Below are 18,578 nucleotides of genomic sequence, written 5' to 3' on the forward strand. Positions count from 1 at the left end.
AAATTTATTAAACTTTAAAATATTTATAAATATATTTTAAATTTTTTATTTACATTTTTTAGTTAAATAATAACTGTATTATATATTTATCATTAAAATACATTATTTAATGAAAATAAAAGACAGCTCTAAATTTTTTTCTGACCGTAACTATTAAAAAAATATTACTTGAAATAGATACTCAAATTTTATAATACAGAAATACATTTGGTGTTACTTTATGATGTTTAGAAAAAACTATATTATTTTTATATCAATTTTAAAATTATGTCAAATTAAAAACTATAAATTTTAAATATTTTAATAGACTTTCAAAAATACAAATAAACATATTTGATACACCAATTAATAATTTTTTTGGAAAATATTATCAACTCGCATGCATATAATTAAAATGTAATGTTATCTTGATTTTTTAATAAAAATATTTATTATTATTTTATATAAATTACAGAAATATTTTTCTTGATACTCAAATTGAGTCTATAAATTAAATTAAAACAATCATATGGTCGGTATTATTCATTTTAAAAATTAAAAATAATTGCTCGAGATTTAACTCTGGCAAGCTTCGATGATTCTGGTTGCAATAAACTGTAAGACGGAATTTGATTTCACAAAATTCAATAAATATACAATTTTAAGATAAAACGTAATATAATATATATAATTTATAATACATTTGAAATGTTTTAATAAATGTTATTTCACATATAATTTTGAAATATTTTAACATTACTAAAAAAAATAAAATCAAATGAAAATACTAATAGAAAAGAACAATAAATTCCATTGACAAGAAATAAAGCGTTGCAGTAAATCTTACTATTGGGTGTTGTGTTGACATAAATATCTCGAATAAGTCATTATATTCCTTTTGAATGCACCCTACCGTGACCCTACGATGTTGTCATCGTGAGTTTGGTCAAAAAAATATATAAAAGACGATAGTTAAAATAAACGATAACAAATAAACAAATATTATAATAAAAAATAATGTTCAATTCATAAAAGTAAATTCAGAATAAATTAAGAAAAATAAGCATTCAAACTAAATAAACTTATTTATCTGAAAAATAAGGAATAAAAAAACAAACTTATCTGAACAAGATAAGTGAACTAAAACAAATGAAAGAAATGTGGACAGCATGGTCACTCTTTTGGAATTTGCAAGAAGCAACAAACAATGAAAAAATTACAGTTGTTGAAAAATGGAGATAACAACTAACAACATTACAATGACCCAATTGACCAATTTTGAAAGAGATTAGAAATATAAACTGAACAAGTTGAGCAGTGATATGCGTGTGTGCGAGCGAGCGTGTTTGTGGAGAGAACTAATCCAAATTCTTTCACTTTCTAACATCTCTCGTGAAAAATAAAAAACACAAACAGCACAAAACTAAAAATAGAAATAAAAAAAATTAAAAAAGAAAGATCTTCGTTTTTATTTTCTCACTCACTCTCACGCACGCACGCCCTGGATTTTCTTCCCCTACATCTTCACCACCATCACCACCTATTTTCTCTCTTCTTGAAAACCCTAATTCATCCATCGCCGTTTCCTTTCTCTCTCTACCTTTCAGAGTGCTGTTGAGGATCAGGTACTTATGGACCTCCTTCCTTGTCCATGGTTCCAACTTTGATTCCCAATTTCGTTGAATTCTCACCGTTTTCTTCCATAATTCCGTTGAATCGAGATTCAAGCAGCGTCAATTCTCGATTTCATTGCTTTCTAAATTTAATTATTAGCGTATCGGAAATGCTGACATGTGTTTATACGAAGGAATACGAAGCTCTGCTATGCATGAGTTTGCTGCTTCGAATATGCCTATCTGAATTCGAATTGCTGTTATTTTAGGTTCCTGATCTTTTGTTATTTACCGAATTATACATCCATAGGCACGCTCTGTTTGGTTAGAGAAACAATTCACGATTAACGTTTTTTTGCTTTGCTGTTCTGTTTTTTTCATTTTCTTCGTAGGGAATCTGATTGATGTAAATTGATACGTTTGTGCTAGATTTTGATTTTGCTTCTTTTTCTGGTTAGGCGCCGAAGGTTGGAATGGGAGAATACGATGGTGATGAATCGAATTGCTTTTTTCCTGACGTCCGAACAAAGCGCCACCACCTTTGCTAGGTTCTTGTAGGGTTTGATGAGAATCTTGTAGGTTTTCAGATTTTCCATTGGATCGCAGATGTTGAATTTGGTTTGCCAGTTAGATCGGGAAATAAGAGGAAAACGTTTGATTAGTGTCTCTGTAGTATGGTTGTGAATGGATTTGAAATTTAATTCATGTGAAGATTTATTCATTGTTTTCTGAGTATTAAATTGAATTGAATTGGATTGGATTGGATTTAGTAGAGGAGTATGGAGAACATGTGTGATGTTAATCACTTGGATACTGATGTTCTTTTACCTCCTCGGAAGCGCCTTCTTGCTGGACTGAAAAAACAGAGCTCAGATGGTGATGCTGCTGCATCTCCATCTCTAGTTGTTGCTTCTTGTGTTACAGTTTCTGAGGTTGCTTCCTCTTCCTCGTCTTTGTATTCCAGTGAGTTTGAAGCCAGGCTTAAGAATCTGTTGAGTTCTCATTCCAATAACCCTAACCTTACCCCTGCGGAGGTTGTGGAGGCTTCAAAAGCTGCAGCAGTGGCTGCAGCTAAAGCTGCACAGGCTGCAAGAGCTGCAGCCGAAGAAAAGGCTGAAATTGCAGCGAAGGCAGTTGCTGCTGCCAAGAGTGCTTTAGATTTGGTTGCCTCTTTCTCTGAAGAGGCAGTGAGCATAAACAAGGAAAGGATTCTGAAGAAGAACAAGCTTAAGAAGCATCTCCCAGTTCATCTCTTGTACAAAAAATATCAACCAATTGAAACTTGTGGGACGGATGAAGAGTTGGCGCGGAAGTTGCATCGAGCCATGAACAGTTCTCCTAGAATCTCAAAGAATTCTCCAAATTCAGAGTCAAAAGGGAGAGGTAGTAAACACAAGAAGCCTAGGAGCTCTTCCAGTTTTGAAATGACTGAGGTTTCTGATGCCGGTATGGCACTGGGACAAGATTGCTTATCTTTGAACAATGGGCTTGCAGTGGTGGGAAAGGTTGATTCTGAAGGCTCCATTCAAGAAGTATGCTCAAGTAAGGAAGATAAGAAGGGATTCAGATATGATAGATCTAGCCAAATGGAGATAGATAATGGGGAAGCAGAGTCAAGCCAGTCAAAGGAGAAAATTTCTGAGGATCTGTTTTCCATGGGTAAGAAGAGAGGAAGGGTGAAGCTAAAAAAGTTGCCCTTAAGCATTTGTGCCACCAAAGAACGGGCACAACCAAAGGAAAGTTTGACAGCTAGAAGTTCTCCATTGACTGAGATGAACGCTGGCAATCATCCTGTTGGTAATATACCTTTGTTTCCAGTGGAGCCATCCAGTGACAGAGTGATACCAATTGAGGCTACATCAACATGCAAATGCCAGGAGTTCAAGGCACCAGCTTGTATCAAACAAAATAAAGTTGTGCAATCGTAATTTTCAGATTAAATTCAGATGACTGGGTGCTAGTACTACTACTGTTACAGGAATCCATAGCTCAGGTAGAAATCATGAAGTTTTTTTTTTTTTTTTTTCTTTTTTTCTCTCACATATATGCCATTTCCCTCCCTTCATCTTTGGTTTTGTAATGGATTTGCACTGACTAAATGTAAATTTAGATTTTTAGTTGTTTGTACTACTTCTTTCAGTTAAAAGTTGTGTTTAAGGTTAATTGACGGCAGAGCTTGAGTTTAGATAGGAAGATGAAATGAATTGAGCATCTTTTCCATTGTGCTACTTGTTCCATCCCATTTGTACTGAGAGAATAAAAAGAGGAAACATGTTGGTCTTCTATTTATGCTTCTAGGGCTTACTGTAGATTGTTCCTTATGCTCAAATGTCGTAAACAAATGCTGATGGTGTTTTTTACTTGCTGAGTTATTATTATATGGTAATTAATAGTTTACGAAACGAGGATTCATTAAATAGAAATTTAGAAGCTGCTCAAGATATTCTTAGTAATAAATTAATTGTTCGATGATTAACCAATTATGGTAAACATAACTTCTTTCCGGCATTAAATAGGTAAGTTACGAAATCTTTATTGTAACAACTCTTTTGGGGTATTTACCCAGTACTTTTTCTGTATGCAGTCACTTATTACTTGCTGATTATAGTATTTTAAATTTTTTTTAAATATTTATAATAAAATCAGCAACCAACTGTATTGACAATTCCACGAGGGTTTCGGCAAGACAACTCCCATGCTTCTGACAGCTATTATTAAAGTAGTTAGTGGCATTGATGACTAGTCTTGGCATTTTGATTACTTGATTGGAAGGGAGGTTATGCGCTTGTCTATAATACAGAAAAGAACGGGGACTGCCGGTCTTAGTTTTCACTGTTTTGCTTATCTTTGCTTTCTTATTAGATGGTTATTCATTGGGCGTGCGAAAATGAGTCTAGCTTTAGCCTGAACTTGGTTTAATATTTGGATTTGACTTAGTTATGACTCGATTAATGACTAAACTAGTGGTAAAATTTGATATTCAAAATGTATAAATTCATGCATTTTATATATAGCTAAGTTATAAAATTTTAAAAGTAGCAAACTAAAATTGAAGTATGAGTTAAATAATAACAAAGTATAATGTTATTTAAATGATATTTAAAATAATACGGTGATATTTTTTTTTTATAATTTGAACAGATCAACGTACTTTCGGTCAAGACAAATCTTATACCCATTGTTTTTACAATTATTGTCTGTTATAAACCAAATATATGCTATAAACAAAACGTAATTGTATTTTAGAGAGAGAGAGAGAGAGAGAGAGAAAGAAAACAGTGGATTTAGGAATGAAGTGGTGAATGTAGAAAGGGTCCATGTAACGAAAGTTGGCCCGGCTGGGTTCAGACCGTTGTGTCCGTACACAATTGATGTTATCCTGACCAAACCCAATTGCTTATGTTAGCAATAGTTTCAACTTGGAAGGATCCATATTGCTGACATTATTTCAAACCAAAGTAAGATTCTACTGGACTCCTACTTCCAGTTTTATGTTGAAAGTGCGAACAATCGGTCGTATATCAATCTAGTTTCAGTATTTAAATATTAAATAATTGTAACATTATATGTAATATTATCTAAATTTGTTTTTGATATAAAAATTGAAAATACTCCCCAAATTTAAAAATAAAGGCTTTTATCCTTTTATTTTTGCTATACATAAAATATTTCCCATTTAATTCTCTATTGTTTGCGAGGCCGAGTTCCACATAACTTATTTCATATGTTCATACTTATTGAAAAAGTCAGCTATAGCTTCATGAAGTTCAAAGAGCCTACTTATGTCACATAAATGAGTATATAAATGCATCCATTTATTATTAAATAGTGAGGCGAAAAAGGTGTGGCTTGACACTTCTTTATAGTGTATTAACTCCATGTATAATAATAAAATTACTGGAGAAATATTTAATATTATTCAATGCAAAGAATTAATGATATCACACACACATATAATTACAAAATTTATAACAAACATTTAAATAAAACCAAGTTAAATTGATATTCAATTGTTGATTACACGAAAAGGGGGAAAATTATTACTCTTTATTCATTACCTACCATATATTTCCTTTTGTAGATGAGAATTCATCTTTATTTCATAAAATAACAGAGTGGGTAAGAGAATTATTGCTCATGTACGCATAGAAGACTAGGAACTGAGTGTTTCTGACTTTGTTGCAGCACGGGTAAAAACTTGTTTCCCGGCAAAAGCAAATGGGAATGGGTAACAACTTGCGAAATCCACGTGCAGTGACTTGAGTCACTGGTAAAATATGTGTCGAGAGGTGGTGCCTTCTTACTTCCCAGTCAGAAATCTTTGCCTTTGGATAAGCACATCCTACACCAACCCTAACCTAACCCTAATCCTACGACATCTCAGACTCTGAAATCAAGTCAGATTTATCTTCCAAGAATCAATATATCTTCTTTTTTTATTAAAAATTTGACAAATATGTTAAGTATGCATTCTAAAGTTCTGCCTTTCACTTTTATTAACCTAACCCTATTTCTATTTTTACTGCTACGAAAGAGGCTAAAATATATGCATAAATTTTTTTAATTGTATCATTAATTTTTTAATAAAAGTTTAAAATTTTATTTTTAAAATTTTCTTTAATTTTTAAATAATATAAATGTTTTATTTAATATATTTAGGATTTTTATAATCTAGATGTCATTGATGTTACTTTAATAAATATATAACAATTTATTCGTTTAATTTAAATGATTTTTAATTTGATTGGATTTAATACTGTATTCATTATAGCAATCAAAATTAAAAAATATTGTTAGAATAAAATAATTATAAAATTGTAAGTAAAACGTTTTTAATATAATGTATATAATAAAAACTTTCAATCTAATATTAATTTTAAGATAAAATTACATAATAAAAGTTATTTAATAATATAAAAACGAGTATAACTGATACTTGTATAATTAATTCATCCTCTCTATATATACACACACACACACACGCATGGCATGGCTTCTATCTGTGCTACCATCATTTCAGTTCAGCTCTATTTAACCTTTAATGCTTGAGCTGACCCCAAACAATAAAAAAGCTTCAAATGCTTGGAGAATGCACCAATGACCATGTGAGTTTGAAAATAAACCCTGCTTCTTTAGAGGTTTTAGCTCACTTCAAAACTTTCTTAGCATTAACCCAGATAACTTTGTTGTTGACAAAATGTTAAAAGCTATAAAATGAAAAGGATTTAAGGACAAGTGGCTCATCCTCTTGAAGCATTAGCCATATTAGAATCCGCAAATTCATTTATCCTATCCTTGTATTTTATTTGTTTTATATTATGAAATGTACCTTCAATGGGTACAAAGGAAAAAGTAACACAAGAATTTTGAATGAACATCAGGACTTTCAACATGTTGTAAACAATATACACGCAAATTCTGCTGTCAGATAACTTTGGAGGAACAAAATTCTTTACTAATTTACATCTTTGTAGTCAATAATCCCATAGAAAGAATCTTATTAAACTTGAACAAAGTAAGAAAAAAGAGAAAAAATCACAATCATTAGTTGTTGGCTTTGACTTGAACAGTGTCAAAACAACACATTTCTCTCCTTCATTTTCCCACCCTTACTTTAAGGTTGCTCATTCCAACTTCCACTTTTTCTACATTAGATTCATTTTTCATTTCCTTTGGAGAGGACTCCTTGCAGTTCAGCCATGGGTGTTGCAGGCATGATCCGGCAGTTGGTCGCTTCTCTGGTGCGAAATCAAGAAGTGGTAATAGAAATTCTGAAAACTCGCGAGCATCGTTCACTGAAAATTTATATCTATCAATCAACAATTTGTCAAGTGGCCAATATTTTAGCCTTCGAATCCTTCTTAGATCTCCATGCCTATCAAAGAAATCCTTCGATTGAGCTCCACCAGTAGCAATCTACAACTCACAAGCATTAGATAAGCCAGAATGGTTCTTCAACAAATAATATGAACAAACAATGGGAGTGTACTCACCTTCCTTGGCATCTTTCCAAGGAGCTCCATCATAAGGGCTAGGTGATCCTGAAATAAACAACATGCAGAGTCCATTATTCTAGAGAATTGTGTTCAACAATCTCAAGTGACCTATTACAGTAATGATCGTAGAACAATGAATGATTCTAGATAAATGTTACATTGATCACTCCCTGTAAAGGTATTATGTATGGTCTGGTGTCATGACAGAAGAAATAAAATAAAATAATTCCAGCACTTGAGACAAGTTATAAAATATTACACTCAAATTTATTAAATCAAGAAAAATGCAAAAGATGCTTAGTTAAAATAGTGTAGAAAATCTGTCAACCTGGCATCTAACGTACCGGTATTACAAAGCAGTTCAATGGATTCTATTCTTTAAGTATTTTTTTCATTTTTCATATATTCCACAATAAAAGTAATGTGTATTTATAAATATTAATGACAAAAATTAACATGATCCAACCATTTTTTTCACATCATTTCAGATAGTCATATCTCATGCCCATTATCATGTACTTTACACTAAATAGAGGCCAAATGCCTAATCTTATCCCAAGGAAGTGTTGTGCCAAAGGAACCTCCTTAGAAATATTGACAGCTACACTCCAACCAAATGCACCCAAGTGTAGTATAAATTGCAAATTACCAAAGCTAATAATCAAGAATAAGTTCAAGGACAGAACACACCCAAAGCTCCTATAAAAAACTCATTAACCAAGTCATTAAACTAAGTATATATAAACTCACTTTTATCTTTCAGTAATGGCAAGGAAATCTAAGCTAAATAGTTCATGCAAGAACATTTACCATAAATTATACTTGCATTAGATAAAGAACGTAATTAAATCCTTATAGTTTATCAGTGTGAAATCATCATACCTCATCCTCACTAAAACCTTGTCCACCCTTCGGTGTAAACAACATATCTCCAGTGGCAAGTTCAAAAGCAATGCAAGCAAAAGACCACATGTCAACAGAGAAGGAATAGCCAGCCTTCAGTATAACTTCTGGCGCTCTGTACTGCCTTGTCTGTATTTCTTCTGTCAACTGCTTATCAGCCCAACATGCATTTCCAAAATCTACTATCTTGCATCTCACATCAATCCCATCAATATTTCTACCAGTCTTTGCAACATCTCCTGTTCCTCCCATTGAAGTTCTTCTTCCAGATATCTTAGCAACTGCTCTCCTTGCTCTCCTCTTCAACCCTTTCTCAATAAGACTTGTAAATCCACCATTTATGTTTCCCTCAGGCCTCTCTAGAATTGGGGAGATTCCGGACCTAAAAGGGTCTTTGCCAAGATCAATGGTTGAACATAGAAGAATGTTTTCCGGTTTTAGGTCAGCGTGGATTATACCAAGTTCGCTATGCAAGTAATCCAAACCAATCAAAATGCATTTGCAAATCTCTCTAACTTTATTTAATGGAAGACCTTTATAACGGTTATATTTGATCAAACGAAGCAAGCTATCACCAAGAAACTCAAGGACCATGCAAAGATGCTGCCCATTTGGACCAGTGTGCTTAAAGTGATCAATTAATTGGATGACAAATTTTGAATTTGATGGGTCCCCGTCAGCAATGGATGAAAGAACATCAATCTCATGAAGGGCAGCCTGAACAAACTGGGCCGCACTTTTCTGGATCTTGAGTGCAACATATGACTGAAAACAGAGTCTTAAAATTAGGAAAGATATGAAAAACATATACTGGTGCACAAAAAGATAACAATAAATTATCATTGGTTGGGGTAAAGCTAAACTCAACTAGAATACATAAGCACAACAAGAATAGAGGTTTTTGAATTAAACATTAAACATGAACAAAGGATGAAGTTGGAAATGGTTCTTAGTAACAGTGCCTGGAAGACTGTTGTCTCACCAGAAAACCAGCCCACCTGGATAAATGGAGAGTGTCATAGTGCATATGCTGCACAAGTTAATTTTTTAATCTTGTTCATTCTTGTGGTTTTGCCCCTCTTTTGCATATAAATTCAAGCACTAGCAAGATTCTACAAGTTTTGTGATTTATGGTAGCAAAAGCCTTGGATCCATGAAGATACTGATTACTCGCACATCTTAACACCCGGTTCAGCTGAATCAGAATTTTACTACAGAACCACAATTATTACCATTCCATATACACCTCACTTTATACTTCCAACAAAATTAAATATATGCATTAGATGCAAAAAATAACTAACCATTACGGTTACCAAGGTGGTTACTGGCTGATACAGAAAAGCATCAAATCAGTAAAAAGCACCTCAAGCCAGTGAAGGCGTACATTTGTTACCCCTCTGTATACAGACAAATCTACACAAACCAGGTGGTCACATTTTGTGAGGACCATTTACCATTTTTTTGCAATTCCAACATGTAAACATATTTTTTTGACACATGTTGAACAAAAGAAGGGTTCACAGTGGCAATCAATATCAAGAAGCAAAATAATCTCAAACAGAAAACGACATGCAGTATATACAGGGTGTCAGAAAGCAAAGAAGAAGAGAAGATCTTGGAAACTCCACATCATTTAAGGCAAACACAAACGTTCACAACTCCATCCCTCACGGAGATTCCAAAATCCATTGCATAAAAAAAAAAAAAACCAATAAAATCTCCAAACCCAGAACACACCAATCACAGCCCAAAGTCAATAATAGTGAAATAAAAGTGAAGGGAAATTAAAAACAACGCCCTTTATAAATTTGTATAAACTAATTAAAAAACATTTAAAGAAAAAGAATAAGAAGATGCGGATGAAACATACACTTGTGTTGGTATCATAAGCAAGCCACACGGTGGAAAATTGACCCCAACCCAATTTCCTCTGAGCTATATACCTGCCGCCGGCGAACTGATCGCCGACCCTGACGGCGTGGTACCCTCCCTTCCGGTAAGAGTCGAATCCCTCGTCATCTTCCTCAGACCCAGATGACGATGAGCACGACATCACTCTCTGATCTATTCAGATTCACCAAAACCTTAAAAAAAATCTGATTTTGCTTCCAAATTTTGCTACTGTTCCTTTTTCTATTCGACAAAAGCTGATTTTTTTCTTCTCTTTCGATTTATTTGTCCTTTCTTTACTCAGAAATTGCTTGGACGTGAAGTCTTTGTATTTTGTGATGCGTGTGGGTGGATTTCTCTAAATGAAAATCACGTACGCGATACTCTCTTCAGATCCTTCACTTTTTTTTGCTCTCTTTTCTTCATGTGATGTTAGCTGTGAACGTGGGTCTTCAATTTTTCATACTCGTCTTGTTTCATAGCCCACCTTTTTATTACGTTTTTACCCTCCATTTTGCTCGTTTGTTTATCTGTGATGTTGACTATTTTGGGGATTTAATATTTGGGACTTTTTCTAAGTGAGGTGTAGTAATCATATTTTTGCAAGAGGTTATGGGTGGCTGTCCTTTGTAACATCATACACCTGCATTTTTTTTCTATACTTTTATGATGAACTTTTTTTAAGGGTTCCCAAGCAATGGGCTTGCTAATCATGAATATTTTGAAGAGTTAAAAACATTGTTTTGTTTGTTGGAATTGAACTTTTATAGATTTGGTTTTGACATATGATAGGGTTTCCTAAATTGTCATTGAAACGCAGGGTACTTGCTAATACGTTTTGCATAATCACGACAAGTAGTCTTTGCCATGGTTAGAAAATATACCTCCAATAAAAAAATGTGTTGAAAAATATAGTCTGGCTTACCATCAATAGCAATTTCAATGTTTGAACTAAAAGTTCATGTATTAAATTACGTGTTTTCTTTGTGTTAATAAGGAACTATTTCGTGCTTATTATTCTTCTCATAATTGAATGCCAATTACTCATTCAAGGTCAATCTCTTTCTACCTGCTCATTTATGAATAATACCAACATCTTTCAACCTGTTCAGTTAATGCCTAGCTACAAATATGTAACATTTAACCAATAAGCTACAATGGCCCTATATAGTATCTCACTTATCAAGAACAACACTAATGAGGATCACATTATGAGATATTACAGTTATCGCTCCCTTTGATGCATAGCATTTCAGTCTCAAAAGCTTGTTATTCAAAGTGTTTCATTAACTCTATCTATTTTAATTGTCGTCTTTGTTACCGATGCTACTAATTTAGGTGGCGAGCTCTTAAACTTTTATCAATCATTTTTTTTCTCCTTAAGATTTCATTTCCCCTATGAAGTTTCGCAATAAATATGACTGTAAAAAGGAGTAATTAGTCTAAATCGCAGATTAGTTTGTTATAAATTCCATATGGAATAAGCATAAGTAAATGGAAATATGAATCATGTTCTAATTATATAGTTTGCTATAACTAAACATAAAATCACATGGAAAGTGATTTGTAATTTTGGAAATAGGATGGCCCCAAAGTTCGACAAGAAGAAGAAAGCATGAATAATATAATGAGGGGATGGGGGAGATGAGAGAGTATTTTATACATTATAAGAGGGTAACTTATACCTTGTTATAAATAAAATTACATGATTTGTTAAATGAGTTTTAAAATAGAAAAGACACACTATTATACATAAATACCATTAGAGTGTAATTTAAATACATTATCTTCCATCTAATTGTAAATTCTTGTGTTAATAAGAATAATTAGTTTTTAAAAACTAATACATAAATAACTTTAACATTATTTTTGAATCAAAATATAACATATATAACAATATATATATATATATATTTTGGAGGTGTGTCATGAGGGTTTTTTTCTTGGGGTCATGGACCGCTGTAGGAATTGAATAATAGAGATTGCTTTGTAATTATCAAATGGATATTGAGTGGCTACCTTTCATTTTTGGCCCACATTAGGCCGAGGTACGCCTTGCGATTACAGTGACATCGACATCGTGAGTACAAAATAAAACAACGAGATTTAGAACCTTGAATTCGGTATTGTAAAATGTAACAGGGTTGGTTTTGCAGTCAACAAAATCAGGTGATAAATGCAGTATTTTCAAGTCAATGCAAAATCTAATTCAAACACTGATTTAGAACTCAAATTCGGTTATTGCAAGAAGTAGTAAATACTATAGTTACCAATCTAGAGTCATGGATCAGATCATTGAATTGCCTACTTGCCTGCCTATAGTTAAATCCAACATGAATACATGATAAAAGGTGTTTTGCAAGGCACCAAACTAATTAAAACTAAAAACTTATAGTCTCCATGTAAAGGCATATGGTATGAATGAAGGAGGAAAATTCAAACAAGTAACTAATGGAACATTTCTCAAACCTTAAACAAAGGTTCAGGTACATAGGCACAGATTTCCTATTTTGCTCATCAAAGTTGGCTGCAATTTTTACAACAGAAGAGCAGCATACAACACAAAGAATGGGCAGCTTCAACTATAGATGGTCATCACCAGATTGTGCAAGCAAAACGCTTCACATTAGCATCAAATCCATTCGAGAATTCCTCCCAGCCCAATTAGCATTTGGAGGGAAGAATCTCTACAAAGCAAAACCAAGTCCCATAAAAAAACCTGAGTGCTTCAAATTTAACTTGTAATCAATCAAGCCGTGGGGGAAACAATCTCCATAATGGAAGTGTAAGTTCCAGCAACAGCAATAACAATCCCAAAAACCACAATAGCCCCATCCAACACAACACCCCTCCAACCCAACTCCTCCTTAAAAACCAAACAATGAAACATAGCAGGCAACACAAAACTAAGAACAACACACACACTACTTCCCACCAATGACAGAAAATCAGCAAAATTTGGCACCAAAAGCGCCACCAAACTTATCACCAACACCATCAACCACCTCATCCACAAGCTATACCTAGACCCAGAAAACCTTCTCTCAACCACCTCATAAACCGGGTTCATCATCAAAGGAAATGTGAAGAACAAATTAATACAAAGTCCAATCTGAACCAACCCACTAATCAACCCAAAACCCAAATTCGTAGTTATAATATCCTTAGTCTCTTCCCCAAAAGCAAAGTAACCCAAACACCCAAATAACCCAAACAACACCGAAATAAAACCCATCCCAAAGCCCAAAACTTTCCCGAATTTTTCCTTATCCTTAGCCTCGGATTCCAATGGCAGAACCATTCCAATTCCTTCAAACGCATAAACCGCAACACCGATTCCATAGAAAAACACAGAGAAGCCCCGGAAAGTCTCTAACGCAGGCCTATTCCTCAGGAAAACAAACACGTCATCCACCATAACGGCAGTCTTCGCTGCAAGATCAACCACGTCAGCGAAAATGCTAAGAGGAGCCAAATTCGTCAACGTGCGAATCGAATTCAACCCTAATTGAAAGGGAAAGCACCCCCACAGGAACAAGACCTTAGGGCTCAAACCGAGAACAACCGGCGCCGTTTCGCCGGCGGCGTTGCTCGTGAGAAACGCTAACGTGGTGGAGATGAAGATGAGGTAGCTCACGCAGAAGCCCGACTGAGAGAGCACGATCATGGCATCCACGGAGAATCGGCCCAGTGGGCCGCAGACGGTGAAGCCCAGGTCACCGAAAGAACCGATTTTGGAGAAGCCCAAGATGGACTCGAGTTTCCGGCGCGTGTGGACGAGTAGCATCATGCAGTGGTAAGTGAGGTATGCAACAGCGAAGAGCATGAGAAGGCCCATGGCCCAGCCCGTTCTCTTGAAACTGTAAGGAAGTCCCAATACACCAGCCCCAACGATGGCGATGAAGATGTTGGCGAAGGTCTTGGGTTTGGAGGAGAGAAGGGGTGGCTTTGCAAGAAGAGGAGTGTCTTCTCTTGGGTATGGTGGTAGGGAATACGATGATGAACCTGCTTCTTTCTCAAACCCCATTTTGCTTCCAACTTCCGAGTTCTCAATCTGAATTTGATGAGCAAAAACGTGTTATTGTGTTTTATGAGCTTGGGAGAGGTAAGGCAATGGCATTATGGTCTTATATATTAATAAATAAATAATGTGTATTTGGGTACTATTCTTTGTAGGGAATTTAGAATTCAGATGGAACTTGCCAATGTCCTTCCCTTATAGCTACTTTGGACTATTCTGTGGTGATGATTTTCCCATTTCAATCTTCATCTCCTTATAATATATAAGTAAACTAGTTGGACAAAATATCACTACTTTAGATAACCCTGGTCAAGTTGCTTTTAATATGCGGCGGCTATGGCCTAATTTTATTTTGGTCTTGTGTGTGTGGCTTTGTTGTTGATTTATTTAATTTTTTTAGTCATAATGATATTATTTTATGTTTACAATTTTCTTATGATTATTAAAAAATGGTGGCATTTTGTTATTTTATTAAAAATGATACTTTTAAAAATAAAAAATATTATCTCACTCATATGACGGGTCACGATCAATATTTGTTATTTTTTTTAGCTTAACATATTTTTTAATTAATATCTTCAAAATACTAGTTAATACATCTTATTTTTTGTGCCTTAATTATGAAAACTTTGAAAAGAAGGATAATGCACGTGTTATATATATATATAATTTTTTAAGAGTCGTGTTACATTGTTATCGCTAATTTTTTATACATGTCACGTTTGTATATTTATTTATTTTGTAATAGAAATCAATCTAAAATCCTCGGCGGGGGACCGTAATAGCTGTGTCACTTGCTGCCGAAAATACTGCACCGGTCCAATTAGCTGGTTGAAGTATCCCAAAAAACGGATAGGGAATAATTTAGAATTGAGGAAAAAAAAACGCTTTATAAGAATTTAAGTAACTGTTTTGCAAATAACCATTTTATTGCATTTTTTTACGTGCTGATGACCTGATTCGTGTTGTGGGAAAATTATTGTGAAGTCTTCGCGTATGATCCGTGACAAATTAAAAAAAGAAGACGTGATAGAGAGAGAGAGAAATAGAACATAATTGATGTTGCTAATATCTTACAATAAAACAGATACACACGCTATAAATATTGTCAGGGTAAGGATTTTTCATTTTTGTAACCATTATTATACTATTTGCACAGCAACCATCATAATTTTTTCACAGAAGACCAGCAGACGTCTCAAGTTTTGTGCAAGATATTCATGATCGGTGTGGTAGAGAGTGAAGATAATTTATTGGATGTTATCTTAGCTTAGCAAAAATCCAAATATCCATAGTGTACGACACTGACAAGCCAACAACACTTGCCTAACCATCGCCAACCAAATAGGTCAGGTGTGTCGGTGTACTTGTCGTTTAGCAAGAAGAAACCGTGAAGGATGTAACTTCATGCAACAGGCTTATACAGATACCCAAAAGGCAGGTATTGAGCTTTGATCTCTGGTTGAATCAAAGCCTTTTGTGTTAAGCTTGGAAAGTAAATTATGAATATATTTTTGGGGTATTGGGAACCAAGATAATTTTAGCCTACAGTCTATTATTAGAAACAGTGAATTTTGTAGAAGACAAATAAAAAGATATGGAGACCCATAACCATTGAGATAAGGTGTGCAGGAATTGCTTGGTGTTAGATTTAAAACCATGGAAAGTCTACATCAATTGCCACTTAATAAACCATGCCCGAATAACTATCAATAGGTGAGGAAGTATTAAGGGTGTGAAGCTGATAAATTGATTGTGCGGCCAAGTTTGCATAATCAACCAGGGTACTAGAGTATGTCATCTATATTGAGCATATTCTTACTCAAATATTTTTCTTGACTCAAACTTTGTAGCAGTGAATTCCAAATAAAAAGGTCAGGAAGGATACCCTTCTCTACCATTTCTAAAAAGACCTGCATGGCTTTCTGAAGTTCCCCTTTCCTACATAGGGCATCAATCAGAGGACTATAAGTTTCTGTGTTGGGGACACAGCCCCTTGCAGTGATGTCTTCCACCAACTTCAAGGCACTCTCAACTTTTCCTTGTTTGTAAAACTCAGTGATGATAGCATTGAATGTAGATGGAATGGGAAAACAGTTATTAGCAATCATTTCATTCATCAGCTCAACTGCTTCTCGGACACTACCTTCTTGGGAAAATCCATGAACAAGGCAGTTATAAACTAGAATACTTGGAATTCCACCTTCATCAATCATCTGATCATACACCCTCTTTGCATCCTCTACAGTACCCTCCTTGTAGTGCTCCAAAATCCTAAGGCTTCTGCCAACAGCTCTAGGGAACATTTTTCCCATCTTTGTTAGAAACTCAGCTGCTTCATCAAAACGATTTTGCTTAAATAAACCATATATTATGCTATTATAAGGACTAATGTGCCCTCTAGAGCCTTCTTTGCTTTCCTCCATTAACTCCAAAATAGAAAAACCATCTTCAGTTCTACCTTCTAAACACAAACCTCTAATCATTGTATCAAACGTAACAAAGTTCCATTTGATCCCATCCGTTTTCATATCATTAAAAAGATCAAGAGCCAAATCCAACATCCCAGACTCACAAAAACCAGATATTAATACATTATAGGTGTCTACATTGGGAAGACAACCTTTACTCTCCATCTGCTTCAAAAAATGAATCCCAACTTTCACCTTCCCTACTCTACAAAACCCCCTTATTAAGGTGTTGTAAGCCACAACATCCAGCGAACCTCCCATGCTCTCAACTCTCTCCAAAACCTCAGCAGCCTCTGTTACACGGCCAGCATTGCACAGAACTTCCAGCACCTTAGTAACAGTCACAACATCAGGCACAAAACCCATGCTAAAACTCTTCTCCATCAAGACAAGAGCCTGAACGGAATTCTCTTCCTTACAATACCCAGATATCAAAATATTAAAAGTAACATCATTGGGCTCTTCCATCTCATTCATCAAACTCCTAGCCCTCCCAACTTTGCCATTCCTAGAAAGAGCATGGAGCAAGGTGTTGTAAACCACAGTGTTTGGGGCAACCCCTCTAGACTTGATAAGTTGCAAGAGCTTAAATCCTTCACCAATCCTATTTGTGAGGCACAGTCCTTTCATCAAAATCCCAAAAGTGTAATCATCACCTTCAACACCACTTCCCATCATGCTCTTCCTGTAAAACTCCCTAGCTATATCAATGTCTTCCTTCACTAGGACATCCAAAATTGAGTTGAAAATCTTGAGTGAGGGATTGGCATGAAACTTGTACGCCAAGTCAACAACTTTAATGACACTTCTCATCATCCTGGCACGGCCGAGGCCGCGGATGATGGTGATAAAGATGTCATCTCCGGGAGGTGCACCAATTGAGTTGGGCATTTCGTCGAGCAGTTGCTTGACGGTGTCGAAGCGGCGAAAAGAACAGAGCTTGTGGATCAAGGCACGATATGTGGATTGAGAATGGAGGAAATTGGGGATGGTGGAGGCCCATCTGAAGGTTTGCAGCGCCTGGGAAGCGGATTTCTGGTCTAGAATCATCTGCGAAATGTGTTCATGGCTTGGTGCAGAAGAAGATGATGAATGCGTTTGGGAATGGCAATTGCATATATAACATGCATAAGGGGTTGAGAAGGAGGTTTTAGAATATGGCAAAGCCTTGCAGAGTTTACGCATTTGATGAATCATGGAGTGGCAGCTTCTACCATTACTCACTCAAAGTTTGTATCATACAATAGAATAGAATAGAGATGAATGCTATATTCCATCGTATAAACTTTAAACAAGGAAATGGTTTTTTATTTCAATTTTTTATTTCTTTTTAAAAAATTGTGCCAAATTAATTTTTTATATTTTTAATCTAAAATTCCTAAATCCTCATTTAAAAAATTATAAATTGAATTGATTAAATTCTTTTCTATTCAAATTTAATACAACCAAAATATCAACTGTCACTCAAAATCATTAAAAAGATTCCTCTTCCAACTCTAATTTCACATCTTTTTTTTTTTTTTTGTAAGTTTCATCAATTGTTCAGCATTTTTTTTTTACTTTTAAAATCAATTCATTTTTCAATTCAATTACAAACCCTCTAACATAAATTTTTTAGCATCTAAAAAACTTTCTCAGTCTGAAGATTAACAAGACTGACATTCGTAATACTTAATAATCACGTCAAATTTTTATCGGTCAA

At 34.7% G+C, this 18,578-nt stretch overlaps 4 protein-coding genes across 7 annotated transcripts; 1 reads left to right on the forward strand and 3 right to left on the reverse strand.

The window, feature by feature from the left end:
• Positions 1-1,319: 1,319 nt before the first annotated feature.
• On the forward strand, positions 1,320-3,873 carry LOC113868897. 2 transcript variants are annotated; one of them, XM_027504882.1, is made up of 2 exons: positions 1,320-1,604; positions 2,051-3,873. In XM_027504882.1, exon 2 carries the CDS (start codon positions 2,372-2,374, stop codon positions 3,518-3,520), a length of 1,149 nt encoding a protein of 382 aa, XP_027360683.1. In that variant the 5' UTR covers positions 1,320-1,604; positions 2,051-2,371; the 3' UTR covers positions 3,521-3,873. The 2 variants fall into 2 exon arrangements, with proteins under 2 accessions (XP_027360683.1, XP_027360684.1); XM_027504883.1 differs by having other exon boundaries at positions 1,320-1,861; positions 2,051-3,853.
• A 3,088-nt stretch (positions 3,874-6,961) lies between these two features.
• On the reverse strand, positions 6,962-10,816 carry LOC113868686 (SRSF protein kinase 2). 2 transcript variants are annotated; one of them, XM_027504500.1, is made up of 4 exons: positions 10,365-10,816; positions 8,471-9,256; positions 7,586-7,633; positions 6,962-7,508 (listed from the first exon to the last, which is right to left on the reverse strand). In XM_027504500.1, the coding sequence occupies exons 1-4, from the start codon at positions 10,545-10,547 to the stop codon at positions 7,188-7,190; spliced, it is 1,338 nt and encodes a 445-aa protein (XP_027360301.1). In that variant the 5' UTR covers positions 10,548-10,816; the 3' UTR covers positions 6,962-7,187. The 2 variants fall into 2 exon arrangements, with proteins under 2 accessions (XP_027360301.1, XP_027360302.1); XM_027504501.1 differs by having other exon boundaries at positions 7,007-7,508; positions 8,471-9,227; positions 10,333-10,816.
• A 1,846-nt stretch (positions 10,817-12,662) lies between these two features.
• Positions 12,663-14,626, reverse strand: LOC113868992 (amino acid transporter AVT3A). 2 transcript variants are annotated; one of them, XM_027505053.1, is made up of 2 exons: positions 14,516-14,626; positions 12,663-14,466 (listed from the first exon to the last, which is right to left on the reverse strand). In XM_027505053.1, the coding sequence occupies exon 2, from the start codon at positions 14,409-14,411 to the stop codon at positions 13,134-13,136; it is 1,278 nt and encodes a 425-aa protein (XP_027360854.1). In that variant the 5' UTR covers positions 14,412-14,466; positions 14,516-14,626; the 3' UTR covers positions 12,663-13,133. The 2 variants fall into 2 exon arrangements, with proteins under 2 accessions (XP_027360854.1, XP_027360855.1); XM_027505054.1 differs by having other exon boundaries at positions 12,663-14,462; positions 14,512-14,608.
• Positions 14,627-16,043: 1,417 nt separating this feature from the next.
• LOC113869868 (pentatricopeptide repeat-containing protein At2g17525, mitochondrial) lies at positions 16,044-18,152 on the reverse strand. The gene has a single exon (XM_027506370.1). It carries the CDS (start codon positions 18,071-18,073, stop codon positions 16,193-16,195), a length of 1,881 nt encoding a protein of 626 aa, XP_027362171.1. The 5' UTR covers positions 18,074-18,152; the 3' UTR covers positions 16,044-16,192.
• Positions 18,153-18,578: the final 426 nt, after the last annotated feature.

Source organism: Abrus precatorius, unplaced genomic scaffold (genome assembly GCF_003935025.1).
Source record: "Abrus precatorius isolate BTA unplaced genomic scaffold, Abrus_2018 Scaffold6, whole genome shotgun sequence".
In the NCBI taxonomy this organism is placed as follows: Eukaryota; Viridiplantae; Streptophyta; class Magnoliopsida; order Fabales; family Fabaceae; genus Abrus; species Abrus precatorius.